This window comes from Chrysemys picta, chromosome 2 (genome assembly GCF_011386835.1).
Source record: "Chrysemys picta bellii isolate R12L10 chromosome 2, ASM1138683v2, whole genome shotgun sequence".
NCBI classification, from domain to species: domain Eukaryota; kingdom Metazoa; phylum Chordata; order Testudines; family Emydidae; genus Chrysemys; species Chrysemys picta.
Genome location: NC_088792.1, coordinates 7,266,943 through 7,290,881, shown reverse-complemented (window position 1 = coordinate 7,290,881; position 23,939 = coordinate 7,266,943). Strand labels below are relative to the sequence as shown.

The 23,939-nt window shown below is 49.7% G+C and overlaps 1 protein-coding gene across 3 annotated transcripts in view; it reads left to right on the top strand.

The window, feature by feature from the left end:
• The first annotated feature begins 386 nt into the window (after positions 1 to 386).
• The window catches only part of PTH1R (parathyroid hormone 1 receptor), a 170,710-nt gene continuing 147,157 nt past the window's right edge, over positions 387 to 23,939 (top strand). Inside the window, exons 1-2 of one of the 3 annotated variants that reach the window (XM_005286268.4) lie at positions 387 to 526; positions 1,548 to 1,945. In XM_005286268.4, the coding sequence (XP_005286325.2) occupies positions 1,871 to 1,945 (75 nt within the window). In that variant the 5' untranslated portion in view covers positions 387 to 526; positions 1,548 to 1,870. Of the gene's footprint in view, positions 527 to 615; positions 1,946 to 23,939 lie in introns of those variants that run through there. The other 2 variants (XM_042860463.2, XM_042860451.2) reach the window with 2 other exon arrangements.

Sequence of the window (23,939 nt, the reverse complement as noted above, 5' to 3'; positions counted from 1 at the left end):
AAGAGACCCTTTTCATAAAACTAACTGAAGGCACCCATTCACAGCCAAGGGGAGCGCGCTCTCTCTCTCTATAAAGGGCAAAGCAACCGTAGAGACTTTTTTTTTTCTCTCCAAAAAAATAAAAGAGAAACGCACTCAGCCAAAATTTGATGCTTTTACCACCTGCCCTCCAAAGAGCGAGATCGATCTTTTCTTGCAACGATTCCCACCCCCCTTTAAAAAAAAAATCACAACCCCTGGCAGAAACCCGCTGCTTCTGCAAAACTAAACTCAAATCCATCAAACGATTTGATTCTCCAAGTTCCAAAAAGAAATCAGTCCCCAGTAACCGAATTAAATGGGGGGGCATTATTTCGTTATTATTTAACTCGCCCCCCCCAAACCAGTATACAAGAAGGGCTGCCGCTCCGCCCTAAACAAAATTAAGCCCTTTGCTTAGGGAAAGACGGTGCCTTTTCTTGCAGCTTTATGAATGAAACTGACAGACAGCTCGGAGTAACGTTCCTGCCGTGAAACTAACAAGCTGGTAAATTTCATCGGTGGGTGTTGGTTGGGGGTGGGATTTTAGTACAGGGGGGAAAAGGACGTTCTAATCTCCAGATTGTCTTGTCTTTTGTGCGAGTGTGTGTTGGTTGAAGCGGCAGGGTCGATGTGTTTTGAAGGCAGCAATACAAACTGAGTATATCCTGGGAAGCGGGTAGATTTTCCCAAATGAAAAGTGTACGGCCTTCTCTCTCTCTTTAATCTCCTCTTGTCTGTGTGGAAGTAACCGGACTGTCAGCATGTTCATTTCGTAAGTGAGTCTAACGCAACAGCAGCAGCAAGAGGGAGAGAGAAAAGCAGCAACTTTTCCTTTACTGGGCTGTGGTGATTTGATTCTCGGTTGAGGACAGGACAAGAAGCTTGTGTGTGTGTTTGTGCAAATGGAAAAGCGTAGATTTTGGAAAATTTCATGGAGTAAGTGAAAAGAGTTTTTACTGCAACATCTAAAATAAACTATTTAAGGGGGGGAAAAAAGAGCAGATCTTCAGCCCCACGTTTTCAGCCCATACTCAATTGGCTTTTTGAAAGTGCAGATCCTCTGAGACAAGCAGAGAGGGAGAGAGAGAGAAGAAGAAAAAAATCCGTATTTGTAACTAAAACACATTGCATCCAGGGAAGGTTGACAGAATCAACCTCTTGTGGAGCTCAGCTGCGCTGAAATATACAAGCAAAAATACCCAGCAGCACTCCTGTTTGCATAAACGGAATGGCGAAGTGAAAATATTTCCAACTTTTTTTTTTAATTTGTAACTTTCTGATTTGTTTGCTTGCTTAAAAAAAACCCCTTTTTTTCCAAACTTCCCCCACCCCCAACCTCAAAGATAAAATTACTAGCTCTAAAAATAAAGCAGTGGTTAAAGACTCCCCCCCCCCTTCCCACACCTCTCTTGCTTACTGTGTGTTTGCGTTTGACAAAGAAATTATTTGAACTTCCCTCTGCCTCATAAAAGGGAAGCAGAATAGCAGTTTTGACATATGGATGTGATTTTTCTGCTCTGAGACAGATGCACACACCAAACAAACAGCACCAGGAACTGCTGCTCTGACTGAACTGGGTGTTGGTGCTCCCTTCACATGGACTCTTTCCCTACATTTCTGAAACTGCATCGATTTCCAGCCATGAGAAAGCGAAGCAAAGAACTGGGGTTTCTTGTCATGTGCCTCTCTGGCTAAAACTGTGGAAACAAACAAGCAAATAATAATAAAAAAAAGCTGGGAAGGAAGAAAAATAAAAGAAAAAAAAATCATCTACGACTGGATCCCTGGAAGATCCTTCGTCCTTCTACTTCCCTTAGAGATCGTGGATGCTGCAATAAGTCTCTTGGATATGGGATCATATTTGGTTTATCACAGCCTGGGTTTGATCCTCTGCTGCTCGGTGTTGAGTTCTGTCTATGCTCTGGTAAGTTGCTAAATCTTTCTCGAGCAATTGTTTCCTTTAGCTGAGGCTGTTTCCTTGATGAGTAATTTACTGTACCAGGATTTAGAAACAGCAAAGCGCTGGCTTTTTAGATGCATGTTTGATTTTGCTGGCAGATCTTTGCGCTGAGTCCTTGCTGCTGTTCGCCTGAAAGCGGCTACGCCAGATGAAATGAAAATGACTGTACTTTCGGAAGAATTTTCATTACCCATTTCCAAATTACTTTTACACTGATTTGAGCCAGCTACTGCGAATAATTCTAGGATCAGCCCCACTCCACCCCCTACCGAAAAGCATCCTATTAATGGGGACAAAATGTTTGTCCACTGTTCCGGATGACAATGTTAGTCTTAATTTAATCATGTTAAAGCTTAATTTCAGCAAACAATTGCTTTCAGCTCTGGGAGTGACTCTGTGCAGCAGCATACTGGATCTGTTTTGCAGTCCAAAACGTCAGCGCATGGATGGCATATGGTTTATACTCAGGGGAATGAAAGTAGTATTAACCCTCTATCATCTCAGAGTGTGTTCCATCTGTGTGTGTGTACACATAACATATAGAGTGATTTTATAGGGTGAGACTGCTATTATACGAGGAGCTAATCTCTATTAAGACAACTATCTTCCTGAGTGGAACAAAAAGAGGTCTAGATCTCAAGGTGGTACGACCAAAGACGACTTGCTCTGCTCGTCTTTATGGATGAAGCAAAATGTCATAAGGCATCAGTTTTTGTACATCAATAACCACACTGTGTGCTCCGTCGGCCATTAGGTTACAAGACTATTATATATTTCTTCCTCGCTCTGGCATTGTTATTACTGAGCACGTTTGATGCTGGGCAAATGGGTCAGGAGGTCTGGGGTCACTGCCTATGATCATGTCCGCTTTTGGATGTAGAAAATGAAAAGTGCTTAGAACGGGATTCAGTCCCCCGGCCCTCACTCAAACAAAGTTCCCGTTGAAATTCATTTGGGAGTTTTGCCCGTGTTAAGGACTTGGGCCCATTGCTCGGGGATGTGGCAGAAGGTTCTAGTGTTATATTTTGGTGTTGTGTTGTGGTTTTGTTGTCGTGTTGCCCGTGCAATGGCTCTTAGTGAAACAAGAAAAAACAACTAGCACCACATACGTTCCGATTATCTCTAGACTCACCCCTCTCTGTCTCTGGGGGGAATAGGAACTTAGTCGCATTTGAAAGACTAATCAGTGTACACTGCAGAGATGTGCCGTTCGGGGGCTATAGAATGCGTGGGGTTGAAACAGTTGATGTCTGATCATGTTTCTTCTCCCCGGGTTCATAGGTGCTGGAACTAGGGGTGCTACCGCACCCCCTGACTTGAAGTGGTTTTCATTATATACAGGCTTTACAGAGGCACCCCCACTATAAAAATTATTCCAGCGACCCTGCCTGGGTCTGATGTTGAACAGACCAAAACCCAACATTGTCAGTGACTTCCAGCCCACTTGGGGTTATCCTACTATAGTAACATATGTGTCACCTGCTAACATCACATTTCTCAGACCTGCTGCAATTGAAGTCAACAGCAAAACTCCCATTGACTTCAATCGGGGCCCCCGGCTGGTGTTGATGAAGTCCGGTCACTTGAATCTGCTAAATCTGTGTTGCCACAAACAACGAGGGAGCATGGGCAGGAGGATATGCTGTGCTGTCCCTCTCAAGCCTTCCCCGCTCCCCACCGCATAGACACACTCTGATTCTGCTACCCTTGTGATCGCTGGGTTAACGAGCAAATAGGCTGTCTCCGTTCTTGTGGATTTTTAATGGCTATTTTACCCGTGAATTATTCATTGACAGACACCAGAGCTAGAGAGAAATCTCAGCAAACAGACAACTTCAGATCATAAACTCTGGGATTAACTCTGCAGCGTTGACCGGAGACTGAGATCCTGGCATGGGACTGTTGTTGATTGTGCCGGGACTCAAAGCTTGATTCTGCTCGTGGGTTGATGTAAATCAGGAATAAGTCCACTGAAGTGAACGGAGACACTTGCGTAAGTGCAAGAGACTTTCCGGGGGAGCTGCACACTCTCTGGCTCTTAGCATTGTCACCGTTCACTCTCGTTGCATGCAGAGGGCCAGATTCATTGCGGTGTCACTCTGGTGCAATTCCATTCATTTCAATCAGGCGCACGCAGAGCTGCAGGTTCAAAACACCTCGGTCGCTCTTAAAACACTGCAGCGAAGAAAGTTGTCTGAGGGCTGCAAAACCGCCCTTAAAATCCATGGACTGGGAAGAAATTCTTTATTCCTCTCACCTCCTACTTAGATGGAACACAGGGGTTGTGATCCTGAGAGTTGAAAGCATGTCATGTTGCTGACCTGCAACCTGTAATACAGAGCAGAACTTTATCTGTGTCGGGGGCCTGAGTTTTAACCTACTCTGAAAATGAACATGAACAATGCTGTGCGGTATTAAGAGCTTGCATTGATAGAGCGTCTTTCATTGCTCCAATACTACAGTGATACGGGCCATATATGTAGCTAGATAGACGCTAAAGGCTCCCAATATGTTTAATAGACTATTCTCAGACAGGAATCACTGAAACGCAATCACCTCTGGGGTGTCTGGCAGCGATCACACGGCATAACAGCAATGGATTCGGGGCAAGAGATATTTTGGCCACAGACTCTGGGGCAGATCTTTGCTAAAAGTGGCATATGACCTTTAATGTCCATGCCCAGCAGACAGGACCTTGGTTAACAAACTTCCAGCCAGCGAACTTGGTTTATCAATTTCCAAAGGACAAGGGGCCACATGGAACCCCCGGGATTTGAAGCCGTGGATCTGGGGAATCCAGGGACTAGGTTCTGATCACTTTGACTTCGCCGTGATTTATCCCACCAAAGTGCGTGGCCCCGGGTATTTTAAACCAGATGCTTAGATCGCTAACCCATCCCCTGCAACTTTGAGTTAGACCAGCGGTTCTCAAACTGTGGGCCGGGACCCCAAAGTGGACTGTGATCCCATTTTAATGGGGTCATCGGGGCTGGTGTTAGACTTCCTGGGACCTAGGGCTGAAGCCAGAGCCCCACGGAAGCTGTTGGGCTTTGGCTTTGGTGTAGGGTGACCAGATGTCCTGATTTTATAGGGACAGTCCCGATTTTGGGGTCTTTTTCTTATATTGGCTCCTATTACCCCCACCCCCTGTCCCGATTTTTCAAATCTGTTGTCTGGTCACCCTACTTTGGTGTCCCCCCCCACCCGGGGTGGCAGGGCTCAGGTGGGCTCAGGCTTCAGTCCCCCCTCCTGGGGTCGTGTAGTAATTGTTGTTATCAGAAAGGGGTCACAGTGGAATGAAGTTTGAGAGCCCCTGAGTTAGACCATTAAAGAGTGAATGCAGGGGAGTTCGAAATTAGGGGTGTAAAGTGCTATGCAGTACGTTCTTCAGCAGCTACATGTGATGGGCAACATCTTGTCTGCCTGAACCACTTTTCCATTCGCTTGAACGTTTCATACGGATAGGATTTTTCAGCCTCAATTGCAAGGCAATGGCATGAAATCTAGTGTGCAGTGTAAGGTAAGAGACAGGGCTCTCGGGGTTAAATACGCCTCTCTTGTTATACTGTTGCAACTCCATTGAGCCTGATTCTCCACTTATTGACATCGGTGTCTATCAGGAGGAACCCCGCAATGGAGTTGCAGCGGTGTAAAACTGATACAGGTCAGGGGCGGCTCTGTTTTTTGCTGCCCCAAGCACAGCAGGCAGGCGGCTTTTGGCGGCACGCCTGCGGGAGATCTGCTGGCCAAGAGGATTCGGCGGCATGCCTGCGGGTGGTCCGCCGGTGCCGCGCCATCGGTGTCCCCACCGCCGAATTGTCACCGAAGCCGCGGGGACTGGTGGATCTCCTGCAGGCATGCAGCCGAAAGCCACCTGCCTGCCGCCCTCACAGCGACTGGCAGGCCGCCCCCCGTGGCTTGCCGCCCCAGACCCGCGCTTGCTGCACTGGTGCCTGGAGCCGCCCCGATGCAGGTGATATCAGACTCAGGCCTGTTGACTTCAATGAGATTGGCGGGACCGTAAGAGGTCTGGATTCTAATCTCTTGCTGTCTGTGCAAAATAAGGCTTTTAGGGTGGAATTCTGCTCTCGGCATAAACCTGGAGAAATTGCCCTGATTTCAGTGGAGTTATTCCTGATTACGCCAGTGTGAATAAGAACAGGAGCTGGCCGTTAGTGCTGGGTTCATACCGGCTAGTGCGTTTGTGCCTGCAGTCTGTGTGGTGGAGACAAAGAGTTTCTGAACTTTGCGGGGCAGTCACTTGGAGAGAGACGGTTTGGTCTGAGCTGCAGAGTCCTGAAAATAAGGGGTTTGTAATAGAAATGTTGCATGCATCAGAAACGCTGTGTGAGGAGTGTCACTAGAGCATAGGACAGGGGAAGACCGCAGGCACTACGTTTTAATCCTAAAGGGGAGTTTTAAACATCCCAGCAAAAAGACTTCCCCCCCAAAACACCACAATAAAAAAAGCCTAGGGATTTTTTCCAACTGTTTCCGCTTCTCTCTCTTTTAACCTGGGTGCTTTAAGTGCATTTATCATCAGAACAGATGCTCTGTCAACAAGCCACTGTGCTGCATTCCGCATGTATCATCTCTCGCCTGGCTTCATGGCAGAACAGCTCAGTTTCACGTCCAAAGAGCCCGGGCCACCTCCTCAGCTGGCGTAAAGCAGCATCGCTCCAATTGAAGTCGAGGCCGATAACTGTCGCTGAGGAACCAGGCCAGTCGTTTTTGTAACTGTCAGCACCAGGGTCCCTGAGATCTGAAGATCTCGTCATGCTCTTGGTGCCGCTCATGTTGTCAGCATCGCTAAGAAATCAGCAGTAAACGTTGCCAATTTAGCTGATGTGCCAGGTAGAACAGACGCTTGCCCGGCCATGGTTGTTTTTTTTTAGGGTGCTTCATGATTTGCAGGAGTTTCTGGACCAGATTCTCAGGCGATAGACACCAGCGGGGAATCTGGCCACTTGTGCACAAATCAGATAGGACTCAGGGTATCTAGGGAAGACGGATTTACGGTGGTGCTCTTTGCTTTTCTGATTAGAGCCACGTCTTCATGGAATTTGGCAACGGGAAGGGTTACATTACTTAAATTACAAGCTCTCTGGGCAAGGGCTGTCTCTTTGTTCTGAGTTTGTACAGGGCCTAGCGTAATGGTCTAAGACTGTGGAGCCTAGGCACTATGGTAATACAAATAATAATCATAGAGCTGACTGATTGCCCTCTTCCTTAAATAATTTACAGCTAGAAGGAACGGATCATCATATTCTGTCCCCATACACTGTCAAAAAAATCACATCTAGAGAAGCTGTAATTCTCAGCTGTCCAACTTCATTAAAAAGGCTGTCCTGAAGTGCATAAAACAATGTCTGAAATGTTCTTTTTTTTTCACACTTGGGAGGCTGCTGATCCAGCCAGAGTATATTTATGAAAGATAAAATTTTTGTTATTTTACTTTGGGATTAACAGATCTCCCTGAACTATAAATATTAAACCACAAAATACAAAGCAAACAAACCTCGGCACTAGAATATTGCGCAGGGCGTGACTTACAAGCCAAGAAGTTCCGAGTTCCCATGGCAAATCTGACCTGAACGAGTTACATTTGGCCTAGGTGTTGCTGCCTTTAAAGCGAGACGAGTACGAGGGGTAAATGACTGTGTGACGAGGCTGTCAAGCTGCAAACGAGCGCTGGGAGTGAGCTTACACAGATATGCAGTTACACAGAGATCTGTGTGAGCTGCACGTTTCACATCTACACCTCCCCAACCGACCGATCAGGGCTTTGCTGTTGGTTTTTGACGCCCTACAGCAATAACATCCGGTGGCAATGTGCTTTGAGAGATCAACATTGGTATTTAGGCTGTGACTGTTTCAAGAGGCCCTGGTCAAACTTTAGGACTACCAGTGTGCTCAGCGGTGCACACACGACCAAAATAAAGCCAGCCGCTGCCCAGAGATGCCAATTCTCCCAACTTTGTCGCAAGCCTTGTGATAGTGGCTGCTTTTCTTAAATGCCCAGCTCCCGGAGTCCTGACTCTCCGCTTTCATTTAAAAAAAAAATAGTTTCTGACCCTGATGGTTGAGGAGAAAAGCTGGAATTCGCAACCCCTAAACGCACAAAACCAAGAAGGCCAATAAAAGAACCGCAGATGTGTTATTCTTCAAAATCTCATGATTTTTAAGCTGCTGTCCCGTGGTGGGGGGCCTGACTTGTGATTTTTGGACCCTCCGAGTTGGCAACGCTGAATAAAAGTACTACACTAATGCACTGCACTGTGGCCTGGGCTATGCAGAGGTCAGAAGATGATCATAATGGTACCTTCTGGCTTCCAAATCTATGCGCAAAACCCTAGTCCCATTGAAGTCAGTGGCAAAGCAACTTCTGACTTCAATGGAATCAGGATTTGACGCTGTGAATTAACACAGGAGCTTGGGAGTATTATTAATGAATTGTACAGTCTGATTTTCGATAATACTTAGTCCTGCCTTGAGCGCAGGGGTCTGGACTAGATGACCCCTTGAGGTCCCTTCCAGTCCTATGAGTCTCCGATTTTATGTCTCCAACAGAGGCAAATTTAAAGCTGCCCCTTGTAATCATGTGTCCTTATTAAGAGGCCACATCTACATTACAGAGACAGTCCCAGTGTAGCTACGGCCGCATGGTGCCCTAGTGTAGACGCACTCAGCGTAGTTACGTCCACACTGGGAGGTTTACTGGCATAGCTCTGTCACTAACGGGTGGGATTTTTTTTCACACTCCTGACCGATTTAGCTATGTCGGTATAAAATTTAAGTGTAGACCAGGCCTGATTCTCCTCTCATGTAGGGCTGGTCTACATTAGATTGACCCAGCTACATCACTCGGCGGGTAGGGGTGAAAAATCCACATCCCCGAGCTACGTAGTTAAGCCGACCTAAATCCTTGTGTAGACAGTGGTAGGTGGAGGGAAGAATTCTTCTGTCACCTCTCGGGGAGGTGGATTAACTCCAGTGATGGGCGATCCCCTCCCGCAGAGTATTAATCTACTCCCTAGATGATGTAGTTTCCTCATCCCCACTAGTACTGGGAAGCCTTTTGAATGCTGATCCCTCTGCCGTGCACTCACCCCCTGAAACGGACGCCATCAAAAAAGAGAAAAACCCAGAGATCTCCATTTTGGGTAGGCGGTTTCTCTGCACAGGCGGAAAGGTTTCTGTATCCACTCAAATCCTGACAGAGGCGAGACTGGGTCCCTTTGTGCGACTGCGATGCAAATAATAAATAGGAGGAATAATCATCAAAAAACCCAAATAGGTTCATTAGGGCAAGTGAAGGAAACAATTCACCAGGATCTATCAAAACCTTATTAAAAAATGTTCAGAGCAGGGAAGAAGGAATTCCCTCCTGAAACGCTTAATATCATCTTGTTTCCTGGAACACAACTCATACTCGGCAATTTGGATGCTTCAGGCTAGAATATACAAGACCATGAGCCGGCTCTTGAGAGCTATTATAATAAATACTTACTTTTATGTAGCAACTTCCATCAAAGACACCAAGCAGCAAATGAATGAATCCTCTGCTGATGTGCAGCCGCCTCTGGGGCAGAACGTGGCAGTTCTTGAGCCATGCACAGTAACAACTACTAAAAGTCAGCAAGTGAAGATTAGTTTTGAGACTGCAAGCAGTGTTTAGATAGCAGAATGGAATTAACGGAATACAATTTGGGCAGAATAGGTGTGGGGCCGGCAATGGATGACAGCAATGCCCCACATTCTGCTCTCAGACCCACTTGCTCGTCACCATTGCTATCCTTGAGGACACACGGGTGTAACTAAAGGCAGAATTTAACTCAGCCTCTAAATTGCTCTGCGAGGGAATAAGAATTCATATTTATCCTGCGTTCACTTAATCCGAGCCCTTTCTTTTCAAGTCATTGGAAAGACTCCACTTAACTTCAATGGACTTTGCATCAGGCCCTATATTTACTAAAGGGGTAGGCCTTAGCTTATTTTGGTTTCGGGGTGCTTTGATTTCCGGGTACCCACTCAAGACCTCTTAAAGGGCCTGATTTCCAGGAGGTGAGTTTTCTGAAGATCGGGATTCTCTCAACGTTTCTCCGACGGGGCACCCCAAATCACTAGCCCCCTTTGAAAGTCCAGGCCTTAAACATTGCTAAAGAACTTCAGAATCAGTGGGCTATTGGTAAGAGAATAAATTAAGCTAAACTCCTCAGGGCAGAGGCTGTCTTTGCTCTGTATTTACACAATACCCAGCACAATGGGACCCTGGTTTGTGATTGGTGCAACCACAATACAAATAGTAAATACTAACTACATCTAGCTTAAGGCTGAAGCATGTTGTTTTACAGCTAACTTATACATTCCCTCTGCGCTCCTGGGACAGCCAGGTGGTAGGTCAGAGATTCAATCCTATGTTTCTTGGACAGCAGGGGTAGCGCATGCTAGTAAAGGTTCTGGAGCCATCCCACCTTTATTCCTCTATCAGAAAATATAAGGAGAAAGCCCTTGGGAGGTTTCACTATTGGAAACCTACAACGGTTCGTTCCTTTTTAGATTGCCTGACAGCAGCATCGCTGAGTTTATTTCTCTACAGATTTCTTTGTATTGATGCCTCCTGGGTTGCTCCTCCTTCAACACTTTGCTTCCCTCTCGTACACACCCGCTAGGTGAGATCCTCAGCACGTGTAAATCGGCAAAGCCCTGTTGGAGTTCGATGGTGCGCTGCTGATTTTCACCAGCTGAGGATCCGGCCCTACATACGCACACACACACACTCATTGGCCTTCACACTTATACCCTCTCACGCAGATACAGACATTCTCACCTGCACACAGACGGCCCCGATGAATGCTAACTAGACATAAAGGGGGTCTAAAGAGATATAAGGTCCATGTAGGGATTTGCACTAGTTTAACGAATTGATTTAAAAATCAATTGGATTTTAAACTGGTGCCGGCATCATGTGTAAACCAGGGCTCGCCTTTTCACACTCACAGACATTCAGGGGCCAATTTTCAAAGCCAGTTCCCGGGGGCACGCTTTATATCTCTCACACACACGCACACACACACTGTCACGCTCACACACATTTTCACATCCAAACCTAACACAGACGCTGTCCACCATGTGCTCGGGCACAATACAGAGACACTCGCACATGTCACCGCCAACATGGGATTGGGAATCTAGCACAGAGTGTGAAAAGGATTAGCCCGAGGATATTCACCTGCATCTCTTTAACTTCCCGTGTCTCTTAAGAGCCCTTCTTGCAGATAACTAGCCTCTGAAGTCCTAGTTAGGTGTCACGGGATGTCTTGATCACGACAGGGAAGGGGAATAACGCACAGTTATGGACACAGAGAGACTAGGGTGTAAATAACACGGTGATGGGCACGGATAGAGATGAGAAGGGGCGTTCTACACCAGGGTCAGACTGAGGCTCGGGCACTAGAGGCCCGTGCCTAGAGTGTGTCTGGAAAGGCCAGAGCTGAGAGAAAAGGCATTCCCCATTGAAGCATAGGCACTACCGGTGGGTGCATAGGGTCCCAGCTTCTGGAGTCCTGTGACGATGTCAGAATCTCAGCGGTAGTACCTTTCTAGCCCTCCCGGTCCCACAGCAAGCTTGAAAAGTGCAACCGCCACGGGGACGTCTGCCGGAGGGTGTGTCTGCACCACAATCAGTGGTGAGACTGCCGCACGTCTGGGCATACCTCAGCTGACTTTGATCCAGCTCGCTCCACTAACAAGAACAGCGAAGCCGCAGCAGCAACGGGGCACAGCACGGGCTGTACCAATCCGCCCAGGGCTCGGGGCATACTCGAGTGCATGCTGGTGCAGCTACACTGCTATTGCCAGGGGAGCGAACTAGAGCAAAGCTAGCGTGGGAGTGTCGACGCAGGCTGCAGCCACGCCTCTGGCTGCCGCGTAGACACAGCCTGAGTCTGCAGAGAGCCTGAAACAGCAGCTCTGAGAGGGGAAAGTGTCCAGTTTTTCATAGTGGGATGTCTTCATCTTTATGGGGACCCAACCTCTCTGACATAACCCCGGTGTGTGTGTGTGGATGGGGTCTCTCTACTGCTCCCTCATGGCTCTGCTGGGGTGACGCCGGAAAAGGCTCCTTCCGCATGCACAGGCGAGCGTCTGGGCAGAATCTACCCTCTTTTTCCTAGGTGTTTATTGGAGCCAGAACACCCCAGCCTCACTCTGACCGCAGCTTTAAATGTGACACAACACGCAGTGCTGGGGCCCGGGGCCTGGTGTCTTTTGTTCTGCCTCAGAGCTCACCCCCTCCTCCGCCGCACTCACTAGCTCCCTCATTCCCAGGCAGGGGGCCAGCAGAGAACAATGGGCAGCTTGCCTCAGGAGATCTCAAAGCACTTATCAGCCAATAACCGTGTGGCCGCGGCTGTGCGAATGGCCGCTCGGGCTGAGTGCAATCCCACCAATCCCCCGGGTTAGCCTGAGCCACTGTGACGATGCTAGTTTTAGGTGCTAGCCTGAGCAGAGCTAGCGCATGTACGTCTGCCCGAGCCGGGAATGACACCCTGATCCACTGGCTTCTGGTCCCGAAAATCTCCACTGACAGTGGGGCCTGTGCAGTGTGTTTGTTCCATGTGTGGGCACTTCCTTACTTTTACACACACACACACACACACACACCCCGCCCCCCCCGCCCCAAGTGAGAGCAAAGGAGAAATTGATCATAAACTGACCTGTCTAGTTTCACCTTCTGAGCCGATTGAAATGCAGAACCAAACAGCAGATAATGCCCAAGCTGCGTTTGATTGTTTAAATGCTTTCCATTGTAATGATCTCTGGGGTCAGCCGCGTACCAGGTGAGGCCAGCTCTTTAATACCCGATTTGTATCTGAAAATAACCCATAGATGAGTCAGTGTTTGTGAAAAAGGTTAACGATGTAACTTGCTAAGTCAGCGCTAAGCCGTATCTTTAACTTGCCAGAAGGCTTTTCCCATGGATGTCCCGGTATCCTAACTTATCAGGGTTCCTTGATGTTATCTTAACCCCTCTGCACACCCACTACAAATCATTTATTTAAATTCTCTCTCTCCACACACTCTATCTATCTCTGTTTTTAATTGTAGGTTTGAGGAATGAAAACAAGCTAAACATCATCCATTTAAGAGCCTGTTCCAAAGTTCATTGGAGTCAACAGAAAAGTTTCTGTCGCCTTCACTGGACTCTGGATCAGAGCCTAAATATCTGTATGTGGAGCTAGACTGGTTAGGTGCACACACAATCCAGCCCAGACGAGGGGATATTTGTAAGGAACAACCCCAGGCAGTGGGTGTGAGAACTCAATATTTTGGGAGAACAGTGAGGCACAAATGGACGATAGTTCAGTTTAGCTAACCGAGGCCGATGGGTGAGAGTGGGGAACTGGGAAGCAGGGAATCTATTTCCGACTCTGCCGCTGACTTGCTTTGTGACCTCAGGCGAGTCAATGAACCTCTAGCTCTCTGCCTCAACATCTCCATCTGTGAAATGGGCGTGACAATCACCGACTTTAAGGTCAGAAGGGACCATTATGATAATCTAGTCTGACCTCCTGCAGAATGCAGGCTACAGAATCTCACCACCCACTCCCGTATCAAACCTGTGTCTGAGCCATTGAAGTCCTCAATCTCGTTCTGACAGCTCCTCACACTGAACCTTAATTAATAAACGTTCCAAAAGGGCCATGGGATCCTCCGATGAATGGCACCCTGTATGTGCAAAGCATGAGGATTCTAACGCATCAGTTACAAGGGGTTAGGAGGAAGAGAATGGAAAACGCCTTGAGTTACAGCAATCAGGATGCTCCGGCCCGTGATCAGAATCTCATTCCCATCTCTGCGCATTAAGTCATGGAGCTATGACAGTGATGCTTATGGTATAACTGTTTAGATAAATAGCTCGATTGGAGATAGGCTTAACCCAAACCCCAGCATGCCCCGTGGCAAGTTTTGGGGTTCAGAAACTGAACCCAGATTCCAGCTTGGCCCATCTCTCCTAAGGAAACCCAGGACGGCTAGTTTCAAAGTACTTCGCAAAACCATTGGCCACATCAGCCTTCTGAGCCAGTGCAAAGCTTTTTGGGATCTCCTGGTGCATGCATGCACATCCACTCCACAGAGCACAGTGCTGTCTTCCATGTAATTACCCGTCTTCCCCGTTCGTGAGCGTACCACACTGCTGATTCCTACCCCAAAGCCACTGGACTGCATCAGTGACTTCTTACCCTGCCTCATCCTCTGGGCCAGATATTAACCACCCTCCCGATTGTGCATCTTCTGGTTTTTTTCCCTTTCACTATGGGCCTGATCCATGAATGGAACAACTTCAGTGGGTTTCGGATTCGTTCCCTATATCCTGCCTCATCTTGCTCACAATCCCCTGCTTCCTCGATCGATCCCCAGCCCCTTCCTTTGATATGAGGGACAAATCCCCTTTGTTCTGTAGGACGGTGATTGCTAGGCTCTAAGTGGCTTTGGAGCCAGGCGCTGACTCTGTGCGTGCTCGGGGGCTGGGGCATCCACCAGCAGCCGCGCGGATCAGCTCCTTTCCCACCCTCCCACCAGTGCCTCCTGCCTGCCAGTGGGCCCCACCAATCAGCTCCTTCCCCTCCTGCCCAGCACCTCCTGCCTGCCGCAGACCAGCGTTCAGTAGCTTGCAGGGAGGAGAGGGCGCACTAGGGGGAGGGGTGTGGGGGCGGGAAGAGGTGGGGCATTAGGGTTGCCAATTTTGGTTGGCCGTATTCCTGGAGGTTTCATCATATGACATAACCTTTCATTAAAGATTGAGTTTTAATTCCGTAGACTCCAGGACAATCCTGGAGGGTTGGCAACCCTACGGGGCGGGGGCGGGAAGCAGTGGGGTGAGGGTGGGGCCTTGGGGGAAGGGGTGGAGTAGGGATCGAGCATCCCTGGGGAAATGAGGAAGCTGGTGCCTATAGCCAGACGCCTCGCACCTCTATAATGAAAACGAATGTCTTATTTGTCCTAGCCGGGCTTTCAGAGCGGGATCAATAGAACAACGTAAGCGGATCTAGTTCATGGTTAGCAATCGGAGAGGCCGCTCAGCTCAGTAGATGGGGATGGTAAAAGCCGGGCCGTCTGAGAGACACTCAGAGGACGCATTCAGGGCAATCGATGTTGCCTGCTCATCCAGAGCTCTCAGGTTACCAGGCCTGTTTGCCTCTGGAGCACTGATTTTTCCCAGGGTTCCTTCGAGCTGCACGTTCCGCCATCGTTCTCCGGGTGGTGCTCGTTTGGCTCGCCGGTTCTAAAATGGCTGCTCTGCGGCGGGATGGCTAGGTTAGAAGGCTGCTTTCCTGCGGGGGAAAGAATCTTTGGACAAGTCCCTTAAACCTCTCTGAGTGTAAAGTGGGTGCAAGCATGCCTGGGGCTGGATCATTTGTGGGGAATGAAGCCAGGGCCTCTGGTCCAGGACAGAGCCTCCGCTTTAGCTTGAGGTAAATCACCGCGTCCATATCGGACTCATAAATCGGTGTCTGTGATCTCACCCCTAGAGGGAAACAAAGCGCCACACTGTGTTAGCATGGGTTGTATGGGGTTATTAATAGATTGGGGCTTACCAAATTCACGGTCCGTTTTGGTCAATTTCACAGTCATAATATTAAAAAATAGTAAATTTCATGATTTCAGATAGTTAAATCTGAAATGTCATGGTGTTGTAACTGTAGCGGTGCTGACCCAAAAAGAAGGTGTGGCGGGGAGGTTTGCAAGGTTATTGTTGGGGGGGGTATTGCTACCCTTACTTCTGCGCTGCTGCTGGCGACAGCGCTGCCTACAGACCTGAGCAGCTGGAGAGCAGTGGCTGCTGGCCGGGAGCCCCGCTCTGAAGGCAGCACCGCGGCCCGTGGCAGAGCAGAAGTAAAGATGGCCTGGTATGGTATTGCCACCCTTACGTCTGTGCTGCTGCTGTGAGAGCTGGGCCCTCGGCCAGCAGCTGCCACTCTCACCTCACTTAAAACCGACTTGCTAACACAATCAGACCTAAAAATAAAGTTTCACGGCGCACTATTACTGGGAAATTGCTGACTTTCTCATTTTTAACATAGCATTATAAAATAAATCAATTGGCATATAAATATTGTACTTACGTTTCAGTATATAGAGCAGTATAAACAGGTCATTGTATGGAATGTTAGTGTGCATTGACTTTGTTAGCCTGTTCTAAAACTAGGCACATATCTAGATGAGTTAATGTACCCCCTGGAAGACCTCTGTGTACCAGTTGCGAACCACTGGTATAGGGTAAAAGTACACAAAAGACCAGATTTCTCAGGGGAGACCAGATTTCATGGTCTGTGGCGTGTTTTTCATGGCCAAGTATTTGGTGGGGCCCTATTAATAGATAGCACACGGGGTGTTGTGAGGCTTACATCAATTAATGTTCACAAAGTGCTTGGAGATCCTCAGTTGGAAAGAGCTTCAAGAGGGCAGGGTTATTATTACCCTCCCTGGGGCTCTCCGGTTAGCGTGGCCTGCCTCCGAATGCCTCATTTCCGCTTGCTTTCCCATGGCAGGGGTTGAGCCGTCTGACCTTGTGACAATCCAATCTCTTGTCCTAGGACTTGTCTACATGGAGAGTTACTGCATTTGCTAGCGGCAGTATGCTACACTGCACTCTGGGGCTCTCGCCACGCTGTAGCAGTGTCCTTATGGTGAGCTGGGGATGATTGTACTACAACCCTAAGTCGACCTGTGTTAGGTCAGTTTACAGCCACTGTGCTAATAACTGCAGTGGCTGACGTCCACACTCCCCTCTTTCTGTCGGTGGTGCGCATCCTCACTGAAGAGAGGCAGTGTGAGGGGCTGAGAGCCAGGGCTCTCAGCTCCGCTTGGCTCCCCTCTTCCAGCTGCAAGCAGGGGCCAGCTACCCGGGCTTCTCGCCTCCCTGACTGGGGAACCTCTGGGCAGTAGCTCGGTGGGGAGCTGAGAGCAGCCAGGCTCTAGCTGTCCAGATGTTCTGTCAATTTCACAGCTCCAGCAGGGAGCCAACAGCCGGATGTAAGCAGTGCAGACACTGTGTCACCCTAACTACACCGACATAAGCCCTGTGCCGCTTGTGAAGGTGGCGTTATTCTGTTGGTGTCATAGGGCGCTTACAATGGCGGGACAAGGCTGCACTGTGTACACTGACAAAATTAGGTCCACCTAAGCTGCCTTATGTAGTGTAGTGACCGGTCCAGGTGCGCTGTAGATTCACGCTCCGGCTTACTGGGCAGTAGCTCTCCATGTAATCAAGCCCACAGTGTGTCAAAGCATCTAAATACATCAGCACTTGTAATCAAGAGGATGGGAGAAGAGGTACTGAAGCTAAAGGCCGGTGCTGGCACAAGAACAAATGGGGATAACCTGGCCAAGAATAAATTGAGGCTGGAAAGGAGAACAAGGATTTCTCACTGTCAGAGGAGGGAGGTTTCGGGAACAGCCTCCCCATGGGAATAGTGGGGGGCAAACAACCTAAGTAGCTGGAAGATGGAGCTTGATGTATTTACGAAAGAGATTATCGCATGGGGGTGCCTGTGACTGCAGGGGATGACTCAAAGACCCAGGAGGTTCTTCCAGTCCTTTGTTCAAAGCAGGAGCAATGAAGCTCCCTAAAAGTGGGGGGAGCCACCGGCACCTGAACTGTGGCCTTGCCCCTGCATGATCCCTTCCTCTGATGCCCCGCCCTCACGTCACCCCTTCCCCCATGGCTCCGCCCCCGCACCACCTCTTCCCCCAAGACCCCGCCCTCTACTTGCTTCTCTCTGCCCCCCCGTCGCTCTCCCTTATGGCTGGTAAAAAGTGATGGGGCCATGGCCCCCTGGTGCCCCTGCCTCATGGGCTGCTTTGGAGAAGAGAAGGGCCGGATTCTCCCACCGGTGCAGATTGGGAGTAATGCAGATGGAGTTACATTAGTGTATGACCCAGAGGCGCATCCAGCGCTGAACTCATCAGGGCAGCCATGTCTGCATCACATCCCCTTCCCGTCTGCCCAAGCCATTCCAGCCACCAGGTCTCTCGTCGGATTTGGGTCCGAATCAAGCTCCAGTCAGGGATTTGCCACATCCCAACTGTACCAGGCGGGGTTTGCGGTCTTTCCTCGTTTTCACTCAGCTGGAGAAAGATTTCAGGATTAGACCTAGCAGGACTGGTGGATTCCTACTCCCCTGAGTCACGCTTTAGCTTTGCTCAATTAAGCTACAAGCGTCTCATTGTAGGATTCCATGGCAAGGCATCAGCTTCATTGTCGCTTCATTTCCAGTCAGGACTGTGTTTCTTCATCTGCCTTTTGCCACGCACCATAATTGTGTGTTTGTTTTTTTCATTCCTGAGATCATATTCTCTCTCTGACTTGCCGTAACCTCATGATAGAAACCACAACGTTCCCGGGGCCAGATCCTCAGCTGTCAGTGAGGCCAGATCCCCAGCTGCAGTAAATCAGCATTGCTCCATTTTGCAAATTTGTTCCTGAGCTCCTTGGTCTGCCTTGCACCGAGGGATGATGACTGTAGGAAGGGTTAGAGATCCAGGTCAGATAAACATCCGAAACATTCAGATGCTTATCTGAACTTCACTCTGCTGCGCTTGGGTTCGCTTTCTTGTGGTTGGTTGACTGGCTGGCTTCTTTGGGCTGCCCTACTTAGGAAAGACAGTATTTCTTGCATGCACTCAGCTGAGAACCGCCTTCTTTGTGGCATTTTGGCCACGCCTCTTTCTGATCTAGATGGAGGCCTGATGGTGAGAACGGGGCCTGCAGACACAAAGAAGGTTTTCAGACTTTGGAAAAGGTGGGGGCTCAGTCGCAGATTCAGGTCAGCTCTTAATTACGCCCGTCTCCAAGCCCTGCTTAGAAGTCAGGCAGCCCTATACGGACGGCATCTTATCCTAAGAGATGCTGAGAGCGGTGAAGCTCTTGTTGTCGTTATGCACAGCCAGCTGGAACCAGACACAGGCTAAACCAGATTGCGTGCAGCACCTTAAGCACTGGGTGATCACAAAACACGACACCAGGTTCTGAAATGGGGGGAGGGATAGCTTGGAGGTTTGAGCATTGGCCTGCTAAACCCAGCGTTGTGAGTTCAATCCTTGAAGGGGGCCATTTAGGGATCAAAAGTCTGTCAGGGATGGTACTTGATCCTTGGTCCTGCTGTGAAGGTGGGGGACTGGACTCAAGTTATTATTCTATGAAATGTACAATCTGATTCTCAGTTTGCCTCCATTGATTTTCCCCTGGCATTTTTACACTCTGATTCTCCACTAGGCCGTCCCTCTTGTGTCCTCTCTGCAGAAAGAGTGTAAAATGCTGCCATTCTCAGCAGATAGCATTTCACACCCATTTCGCACAAGCATCTGTGAAAACCATAAACAACGGGGCCCACGGACTTTGCGGGGATTGCTCCTGATTTACCCCGTGGTTGGCATGAATCAGGTTTTTGGGCCCAGCTCCTCCGCTGGTGTAAATGAAGCTGATAGAGCCCCACTGAGGATCCAGCCCCCGATCAGCCTATTTATTAACAGGTCTGCATGCACGGCTGGGTTCCGCATAGGGGTCAATGCGGGCAAGTTCTCTGGCTTGGTTGGAGGAATGAGACAGCATGTCTCCGGGGTCAGGAAGATAAGGGTCCTAAGAACAGTTGAATAAGCAGATCTCTGGCCGAATGAAGGAACAAACAAACACTTGGCTTCCAGCTACCCATGTGACAGAAACAGACTTGTGTCGAGACAAGCCCCGGGGTCAGGACAACCTAATCCTGTCAGCTTCTCTGGGTGCACTGCGGCTGTCTCTCCTGGCTACGGTGCTACCTAGCCTGCTTGTGGCTTGGTTGGGCTTGCTCCTTCCCTCACTGCCCCCATCCCTCTCATTCCTAGCCCCACGTATTCCAGGGCCCTGCTCTCCCAGCACAACGCTGGCCCTGAGGTTAGAGAACGTGACTAGGGAGTTCTGCACATCCATCGTGCACAGCAGCGGGTCACTGGACTGCACGAGATCTTTAGGCCCAGCCTCCTCCTCAGTAGATCTGCCCTTCCGCCTGTTGTTCTTCTGAATTGCTGTAGCTAAGGCGGGGGGGGGGGGGCACTGCAGGGTGGGTGCAGGCAGAATGAGAATGCGCCACTCCAGGGGTGCTGCCGCCTGTTCTGCTTCGGACAGGACCTGCAAGCAACGGCCCTGCAGGTCGTCAAAACACTTCTGCTTCTTCTCCGAGGCCAGGGCAGCATTATCATTGTCATGTTGCAACCAGACTGCGTTGGACAGAGCAGGAGGAGACCCATCAAATTCTCCAGTCCATCTCCTGGCCGACACATCTCACACTTAGCGCTGCGCCCTCTGCTGGTGGTGTCTCACCCACTGCCACCTCTGTTCCTGGACCCATGTCACTCCCAGGACCATGGCGTCCTCTTCATGACACTGCCCTCCAGGTGTGCCGCACTCTGTTCTCCGCCCTTCTGGGGGAACCTGCAATGTACTGTCTGGCCACTGCCTTCAGGGGCAGACTGCAGTCCATGGTCGAACCACTTCCCACATGGCTCCAGCATCCTCCTTGCCCTTGCATCAGGGCCTCGTCTGCAACCCCCAACAGCCAGCCAGGAGCTGTCTCTTGCTCCCTCGGCCCCTGTTGGCAGCACTGCTCTGTCCAGGGTGCTGGCAGTTCTCTCAGCCCTTCAGGGACCAAGTTCTTCCTCCCTGGGCTCCCAAAAGAGAACTGCCCTCCTCTGCCTTTTTATATGGGCCTGCTTTGCCCTGATTGGTTGCTCCCCTCAGCCCTTCTCTGATTGGCTGCCTCCCGCTCAGCCTCCCTAGGGCTGCTTTTAACCCCTTTTCTGCCAGTGTGGGGCAGACACCCCATCACAGTGGGAATGTCCAAAGGGCCTAATGGAGTTAAGTGACCATCTCCCACGGCATCATGGCACCCTTAGGAGCCTTTGAACCCCCCCAGACTTCATTATTTAGTGTTTGTTCCATGCCATTCAGCATCCTGCACTGAGGAAATCCACTCCCTTGTAGGATCACTGTCTGTTTTCCCTCTTTGCTTCTCTTTCTTCTTCCTCTGCTTCCCTGTTTTTGTCGACCTCCTGTTCATTCCTTTGCAGCAGCTCCCAGTTCCAACTCCCTTTGAGCTTCCCTTCCACAACCTTCCCCATTCTATCCATAATGAACTAGGAGTCAGCACAGACACTTCAGTGGCATTGTTAGAGTTCAGAGTTAACACTACATTGAGATGAATGAGTGAAGGAGTTCACCCCTCTCCGAGCTATTGTCTCAGGCGGCCTGCAGATTCAGGCATCTCAAGGCTTCCTTCATAGCTATGTGTAGGTCAAACTTGGTCTGAATGAGCCCCAGTAATCCAGGACAAGAGACAAGATAAGTTGTCAATGTAACTTTGGTAGTGGACGTAGTAGCCAAAGAGAGAAAGAGAGAAGTGGTGTAAAACCAGGTGCAAGAAATAATATGGGCAACAGCAGTGGCTAAGAATGTGTGGAAGGAGGATAAGCAGACAGAGAGGAAACTAACAAAATACAGGGAGAAAGTTAACATATTCAAATATTCACAAATTAAATTAAGAAAATTAAAATATGCTGTGTATGTGTGTCATGGGAACAAAGCACGATATGTACAGGGATTGGCCCTGAAAGTCAGCTGACCAATCAGAAAGTGCATGATATAACACAGAATCGAAGACACATGCATCAGTGCAGGGGTAAACTAGTGTCTAAAGTAATTCAGACTGGATCTGTGGTATGCCCTGGACTCACCCCCTGGAGGTGAGTCTGATCAGCTCTGTGTAGTCTTAGTGCATGCCAGTAAAGAAACTTGAGTGACGAATCCAGGCTTGGGCTGAGTTCTTGGGAACGGAGAGGTTAAGGTCTTGAGAGAAATCCCAACACCACGCGAGCGAGAATCATACTGTGTCTTTTAAACGAACGCTGAGATGCTGCACAATCTGCGTATGTTGCGTGGGGCATATCAATCTGTCAAATGGGACAGATCTAGCCCATGGATGGGGACTAGTTTGCCACCTCTGACGACTGTATCTTTTTCTAGTGGTTCTCAGCCACTATAATCATGTCTGACTTTAAAGGAGAGAGGCAAAGCAAGGGAGCAACTGGCATGGTGTGACTTTAAGGTCCCTTCCCTTGTATAAATCATCAGGACTAAAAACAAATGCTGAAACCACAGGAAAGGTAACTTCATGGAATCGTAGAAGATCAGGGTTGGAAGGGACCTCAGGAGGTCATCTAGTCCAACCCCCTGCTCAAAGCAGGACCAATCCCCAACTAAATCATCTTCCTTGGCATTCCAGGGTATGAGGCGCATGCTAGCAAAGATGCTCCATACGATACCAGGCTTTCGATCGCTCACTGGCATCGGCTACTAGGGCTTCTGGTGCAGGACCTCGGGCCAGTGTCGTTTTCATTCCCAGTGTGTGGTCAGAACTTGATTCTGAAACGGGTCTGAGTTGGGAGAGGTGACGGCTTTGGGACAGGGAACGGTGTTATCCCAATAGACTGACAGAGGAGGGGGGAATTATTGACCCAGCTGAGGAGGAGGAGGAGTTGTGGGGCAGCATTGCTCTCCCAGGAGGGGGAGCTGCTCCGTCACGCTGGAGAGATGAGAAGGAGCTTCTGCTTTTAATAGAAAGGGGAAGTTGCGCTCCCCCCACAATTACTCCATCTTTATTTCAACGTCCCATTCCCCCCCATTTTACAAACAGCAGTGCAGAGTCTTGCACATGGTCAAGCCGCAAATCTGTGGCGGAGCCCAGACCGAAACTGACAACTCCTGGCTCCCAGGCCTGTGCCTCGGCCGGTAGACAACACTCCAACCCCTGTCTGATGCACAGGACGGGGGTGCTGCGTCCTTTCCCCGGGCCCGGCCCAGTTCAAGCCTTCTCCGATATCCCTTCCCCTGCCTGTCTGGCTCTGAGCGCTGCCGGCCCTTAGCCTATCCGGCTGTCCGGCATCTCCCAGCCTCGTGTTTACCCCGAGTCCCCTCACTGGAGCAATGCAGATGACGGAGCTGACTGGCCGCGCTGGGAAGACGTCATCTCCCAGCTCTCCACCGCACACTGAGGGTTTAATGTGCCATCCGCACAGTGGTCGCCTTGTTGCAGCTGCAGTTTGGCAAGCAGAGCCCGGCGCTCTCTTCCCCACGCTGGGCTCAGCCCAGATTTTTTGGAACAGATCCTCTCAAAGAGGGGAAGGGGGAAGGGAGGAAGGGAGAGCCGGGGGGGGGGAGGGAGGGGCTGCATTGGCCACATCTGAAGCTGTTGCCCAAATTGGGCTGGCCCTGTCCGCCATGTTTACAGAACGCGGCCTGTGAATCAGGCCATCAATCAGCGTTCCGGGGCTCGGGACGGGGTCAGATACCTGTGGTTTGTTGCATGCCGGCAGAGTTAAATATCTCCAGAGACACAGTACCGCACACGGCTCATTAAAGCTCCCATCTGCCTCTTTGCAGGGAGGCCAGGGGGCAGGGGAGGAGGGACAGGTGAAGGGGTTAGATGCCGGCTCTAGCAGCAGTAAAAAAAATCTCAATCTATTTCCCAGCTGCCTGTGTGGGATGCGAGGGGAGATCCTAACCCCACTTGCTGCTTTTCCGCTCTCCTTTCTCGCGCCTCAGCCACAGGGAACTGCCCAGGACTGCTCGCTTCCCAAAAGAGCTGGCAAAGGAGCGCTGGATGTGATATTAAAGGGGGAGGAGAGGTTGGGGCGGGAAAGGCACGGGGCTAGGGAGGAGAATCGCTTGAAATCCTATCGCACTGGGAAAAAGAATGAGGCAAGCCCTTCCGACTTGTTCTGCCTCCCTGGGATTCGGGAGGCTCCGCCTCCTGTCTTTCTGGAGATCCCTGCAAACATCTGCCTCTGTTTTTCAAAGACACCCAAGGGAGTTAGGTGCCCAAATCCCATTGGCTTTTAGGAGGTGTTGGGCACCTAATTT